The sequence below is a fragment of the Pinus tabuliformis genome, chromosome 6, assembly GCF_031772625.1.
Source record: "Pinus tabuliformis cultivar Carrire ecotype Pingquan chromosome 6, CPIR1, whole genome shotgun sequence".
NCBI classification, from domain to species: Eukaryota; Viridiplantae; Streptophyta; class Pinopsida; order Pinales; family Pinaceae; genus Pinus; species Pinus tabuliformis.
This window is the reverse complement of record NC_142292.1, coordinates 1,933,394,904-1,933,401,382: the sequence shown is the minus strand read 5'-3', so window position 1 is coordinate 1,933,401,382 and position 6,479 is coordinate 1,933,394,904. Positions and strand designations below refer to the sequence as shown.

Genomic DNA, 6,479 nt, shown 5'->3' with positions numbered 1-6,479 from the left:
TGGTCTTAAATGTTGTCTTTGGGATATCTTATTCCTTGATTCTCAACTGATGATATCCTAACCTCATATCTATCTTTGAAAACATAGTTCCCCCCTCATTTGATCTAGCAAGTCATCTATCCTTGGTAAAGGATATTTATTTTTTATCATCACCTTATTCAACAATATGTCATCTTTCTTCTTAAAAAAAATTATAGGGGCTTGCCATGAAGATATGTTGGGTCATATGAACCCCAAGTCCATTAATTATTTTAATTGGATTTGCAACTCCTTTATCTATGGAGTTGACATACGGTAAAATACCTTTGCAATAGGTGCAATGCCTAATTTAAGGTCAATGTTAAAATCATTTTACCTTTTTGGGGCTATCTGAGGCATTTGTTTAGGAAAAACATCCTTAAATTCAACAAGAATTAGATGTTTATCAAGGCTTTCAGAATCACCCCTATCATTTAAAGCTACCACCATGAGAATTTGTCATCCCTTTCGTCTACATTTCATCAATTGCATTAAGGAGATGAACCTTAGGGAAAACCCTCGATTCATTCACCTCAAGGAATTTCTTTTTCCCTTATCATTTGTAAAATGCAATATCATGCCTTTACAATCTATAACTGTATCATGTCGTTCCAACCAATTAATTCCTATGACTACATCATAAACTCCTAAGACTATGGAGTACAAAGATACCTTGATTTTGCATACTCCTAAATCTACCTCACAATCCCTTACCATCCTTCCTATGTTTCTTTTTATACTACATGCCATTTCTACCTACCTAAATTCATGTTGTGTAGTTGCTTCAAGTTTAATCTTTGATAGTGCATTTAGAGAAATAAAAGAGTAACCCCCGAAAGTTATTTACTTAATAGTTGATCATATGCCCCGAAATCTATAGGTAATAAATAACTTTTGTGTTAGAAAAATAAAAGGGTAGCCTCGAAAGTTATTTACTTAATAGTTGATCATATGCCCCGAAATCTATAGGTAATAAATAACTTTGGTTTCAAAAGAACGGGTATTCTTCATCACACGAGGATGAAATCACTATCGTTTTAATTATGATAACAAATATTTAAAGAGTTGGATATGGTTTATGCATCAATAAGAGAAATGACCATGAACAATTATTAGTCATTAAAATCAAATGGATTTGTGTAACACGTGTATACCAAAAAAACTAATGTAGGTACACATTTCTTTTTCGTTATTTTTTTATTTTAATTAATCATTTAAAAGTTGCGACGTTAGGTATAGCTTGTATGAAACATCAAAATAAAATATCGACCTATGAAATAACCATTCATTTCATATTTATGTATTTATATGAAACATTTTTGGTGATATTTAAAATAGAAATTTTTATTTTTATATTTTCAGTTCAACAAAAAAAATGAATGGGTATGGATTAGTAATTTCAAGTGCAGAAATCCAATATATAAAATGGTTATTCTGACGATGAATCACATTAGTTGGTTTGAAAAGCGTCACAAATGAGATTTTATGTGATTTTTGTCGAAAAATCTTTCTCTAAAATGTATTCTAATCTTTACGTTCACCCAGTACTAACTTCAGCACTTCTCTCACGTCATCTGAGGTGCAGTAAGGAAATTTTGGATCTTGGATTGCGAGGAGCCAAGGGAGGAGTAATAAGAGGGAATTGTCGTCAGTGTTGTCGCCAGTCCAGGAATCGATCCCGATGGCATTTTCTGGTTGGAGATAATAGGAGGATGGGCGGTCGTCGACTATTATGACGTTTTTCAGATCCCGTCCCAGAATAGACAGGTCCTTCACTTCATCGAGGACTCCTTCAACATGGGTGCAGTGGCGTCTGTCAAGGCGGTGGGTGCGGGGAATTATATTTGTGTTTGTGATGGCGTGTTGCGAGGGAGGCAATAAATCCAAGATCTTGTCCACCAAAGCATTTGCATAGCATTCCCTTCCTGCCGTGAAGATGACAATCTCATACAACCCTGTGCTGCCTAATGTCTGCAAAAATTTGTCCACGCCAGGCCTTTTCGACACATACAGGGGTTTGTTGCTGCCCTCAAGATATAGAGTAAAATCATAGCCTGCTGGCGCTGGTGTATAATCGGAGTGAACCAGAGTTCCGTCCAAGTCTAACACAAGTGTTTTCTTATTTGGATTTTCTCCTGACATGGGAGGTAAAACGCCACCCGCCTGGCAATTCAACCCTTCCTTCTTACTATTATCACTCAAAGTTGGTACAGGCACGTGTGGCTCACTAACATGCACGTTAGATGATTCACCTTCATCTCCATTGGCATTAGGGTTGGCGCTGGAAGAATGCATTTTGAAGAAAACCCTAGCTCTGCCACCCGTTTGGATATTGAACTCAAGAATGGGATATTGAATTGAATTAATGAATGAACCTGCGGATCAGCTAATAATATTCAAGGAAATGATATATGTCGTGTCACAGCTGGTGCAATTTGAAGCAATGGATCGTGAAATGAACAACGCTTTCGGATTTTTATAATATAAACTTGTAAAGGGACACGACCCTACCCTGCAGATACTCACCGTTTCGTATCAGCTGCTTTTCATGGACGTTTACCTAAGAGAGTAAGTGATTTTAGTGTAGATTTTGCCGAATATAAGCCAAATCAATTTCTCTCACAAATTCAGTAAATAATAATTAGCCGAATACAACTATTTTTAATGAAAAATGACAGTGATTTTGTATGTTGGAATGGGATTCCGTCATCTCAGTTCCGTGATCTCAGGTCCTTGATGTTCCTGGCATTTAATAAATTCACTTTTACATTTACACCGCTAAAAGGTTGGAAGAAATTCCATCTTTCTGGATTCAATTTTGCGTGACTTTACAACAACCGTAATAATCACCGTATATGCTTCTTACCATGGAAATTTTTAGGTCTAGTTACTATCGCTGATTTTGTGGAATGGGAAAACTACAGCGAGTAACAATGCCAAATGCAATGTAAAACCTTTGCACGAAGAGTTTTGATGAGGATGATGAAGACAATATCCTTTAACTCATCTTTATATTTTTTTGATGTTAGATTTTCCGTATGAGTTTTGAGTAGAAAACTAGTAATATGATTGATCTTAATTCTTAGGACTAAATTCATATGATGTTGGGCATCACATTGCTCATCCTTGGATAACATTAATACATGCCCTTTCCTTCCTCATATTATGGCTTCTCGTGCCTTCCTAGCATACTTAGTTTGGAAAGCTGGAAAATATACTGACATTGAAATTGAAGAACATAATTATGAGTTGTCTTTGAAATTTTACACAGATGGCTATGCTTTTATAGATATAGATATATATGAAAACAAGTTACCTATGTTATCCAATGAACCATGAAGAATCTGATGTGTATTTACCAGAATATTAGTAAGTAATGGGTGTTTCTTCAGTTGGGATCTTTCTTAGATCTCATTGTGAGATATATTTGCGTGGTAGTTTGTGATGTGTTGAGTGTATAATTGTAGTATACTAATTATAGTTTCCAGTTTCCAGTATATTTACCAGAATATTAGTAAGTAATGGGTGTTTCTTCAGTTAGGTGAGATGTTGGGATCTTTCTTAGATCTCATTGTGAGATATATTTGCGTGGTAGTTTGTGATGTGTTGAGTGTATAATTGTAGTATACTAATTATAGTTTCCAGTATTGCTATGAATGGGTCATGAATTTGAAGTGTGGGAACAATATACATCTCTAACCCAAAAAAATCGTTAACCCAAAAAAATCCTTAGGTAATTTGTTTTGTGGTATGGGCATTGGCACCAAACATATCATTTTCAATATAGATATGTGATTTAGAGGTGGATATAAATATTATTTTCTAGTATCACAAATCAAATTAGGGATCTAAACTCCTATGAAAAATGAAAAGTTTTATCAGTTACATGCATTACAACCCTCATTCCAAAGGACAGAGGAACACTTTAAAATTGTTCAAATAGGTATCAATTAAGAGTGTTGTGACCTGGACTCTCTAGATTTGACTAGAAATAGTTTCATTGGAGAGATTTCTTCCATGTCCTTCTTGAGAAAGTTAGGCTCATAAATTTATCATGTAATAAGTTCTTGGGACCTATTCCACTATCTTTAGAGGGTTGTAGAAGGTTTTATTCAGTTGATTTTAGCAGATTTCAAGAGGAATGGCTTTACCGGAAGCATTCTTATTGAGTTGTTTCAATTTATTTTCAGGACATCCATCTATCATGGGATTGGTAGCATTCCACAAGTTGGTTTTCCAAAATTTAACCAATTTCTAGAAGAACTCCACATGAGATAAGACAAAAAAATACTATGAGAAAGAAGGTTAGAGGGCTCAAGGTTCCAATTTTTTAAACTAGTTATGATACCAAGTTTAGAACCTATATATATATATATATATATATATATATATATATATATATATATATATATATATATAGATATATATATATATATATCGTTTAATCTTACTAACTGCAAGAATATAAGACATTATATATTCTTTTAACGAAATAGAGAGAAAATCTCAAGATTTTGTATTACCATAAATGAGACAAATTAAGAGATTCTTTTTTTTTAATATTCTTCGGCGAAAATCACATAGAGAAACTTTTGTCGACGCGTTTCGAACCAACCAGTGTGGTTCATCATCAGGACAAGTTAAATGAGCAGATCTCGTTTTGCACATTAAATAGACAGGGCAGAATATCCCATGACCCAATTTTCCAGACAAGATAACGGCTAAAATGACATATCTTGTCTGGAAAATTGGGTCATGGGATATTCTGCCCTGTCTATTTAATGTGAAAAACGAGATCTGCTCATTTAACTTGTCCTAACGATGAACCACATTGGTTGGTTCGAAACGCGTCGACAAAAGTTTCTCTATGTGATTTTCACCGAAGAATCTTCAAAAATTTGATATGGATCACAGAAGCCTTAATTCAATAAGAGATTCTTATTCAACATTCATTTATCTATGAACAATACTATAAGTGAATCACAAAATAAATCATGCATCAAAATTAAATACAAATAACATTTTATGTTAGGGTCCCACCCTAACCCCCTTATTTATGTAGTAGGATCGAGTTATAGTTATAGTTAAGTAAAGAGTCAATAAAGCCCATATTAATAATTGTAAGTGGTTAACACGCATTTAATGACGGGACCACAATTAGTTGCAAATGGGCCATGGTATTAGATAGATGGTATTAATAAGAACCATGGTATTGCTCCATGGTATTGCATGTACGAATCATATATAAAGGATAGAGACTCCCTACAAGGAGCATCATGTCTTATTGTGTAATCGAGCTCGGCTCTATTGGAGGTTGCCCCCTCGAAGAGGCAAGTGAACATTGCTTTTTGAATAATAAAATGCTCGCTGTTGTTTCTCATTGTTCTATGTTCTGGGTATATTTCTTCGCATATTTGGTATTCTGGTATCATTTTGCAGGTTAAGAGCATAACAAGTGGTATCAAAGCGCTTTCTAGGGCCGGTGGGATCTCCATTTTTTAGCAAAATTTTTTTGGCTAGAGACATGTTCCAGCATCTTTAAACCACAGGATCTGTCGTTGAGTGCATAAACCTGCGAATTTGGGGAGGTATGCATGCAGGAAATACAAGAGGTGGTCACGCTTTTTGGACTCCCTTGTAACCCCTGTGGGTACCCCTTCGAGTAGTAGTGCATTAGACAGAATCGTGCACAGACTATCTTCCAAGTACCCTCTGGGTATATCGAAAGCCCCCTAGCTCCTTTGAAACCTCACCATAGATAAACCATCACTGCCTTGCTGCTACAGTACACCGAGAATAGCACTCGAAGAGATTACTCGCCCGTACGATAGGGTAGTCGGGTTGTACGGCTAAAGGTACAGTTGATCCTCCTTAGTTAGTGCCCTAAAACATTGGGCCGAGTACTACTATTAGACCCTTATGTATATTGCGATCTGTAGAACCTAACACTCCTCGAGACCATAGTTCCCTTCTCTATCTCTAGATCATGCATAATCTTTGCCAAATCAGATCGCGCAAGTGGGGGGTTTACAACAGTAGCCGCAATCAGTCCCGTCGCAGATTTATCAGAAAATCCATTCAGATCTATTAGATCCATCAGATCCGTAGCAACAATTTGTTCCATCGTTCAAGATCTATCCGATCAACCATTCAAATCTCTCAGATCCATCAGATCTGCCATCTAGATCTGAGTAGTTGTGTGGGTTCCTATACCTGGGCATGATTTTCGCAAGCCTTTTAGCAGCATTTACATTTCGGAGATTCGGTGACTGCAATATTCCTAAGGAGTAAAACTCCTTTAGGAGTTTCTGAGACCCCCCGAGACACTTATTGGTGACTTAGCCCATCAAAATTAGGACAACGAGCCGAGCAAGGTGGTACCATTCAATTGTTAGTGCCAAAAAAAATTCGGGCGGTCCCAAATTTCAAGTACATCGGATCAGTGCATGGTAGAAACTAGA

At 36.1% G+C, this 6,479-nt stretch overlaps 1 protein-coding gene across 1 annotated transcript; it reads right to left on the bottom strand.

The window, feature by feature from the left end:
* Window positions 1–1,542: 1,542 nt before the first annotated feature.
* On the bottom strand, window positions 1,543–2,313 carry LOC149266921 (uncharacterized protein C2F7.02c-like). Its single transcript, XM_089409588.1, has one exon. The coding sequence runs from the start codon at window positions 2,311–2,313 to the stop codon at window positions 1,543–1,545; it is 771 nt and encodes a 256-aa protein (XP_089265714.1).
* Between the last annotated feature and the right edge of the window lie 4,166 nt (window positions 2,314–6,479).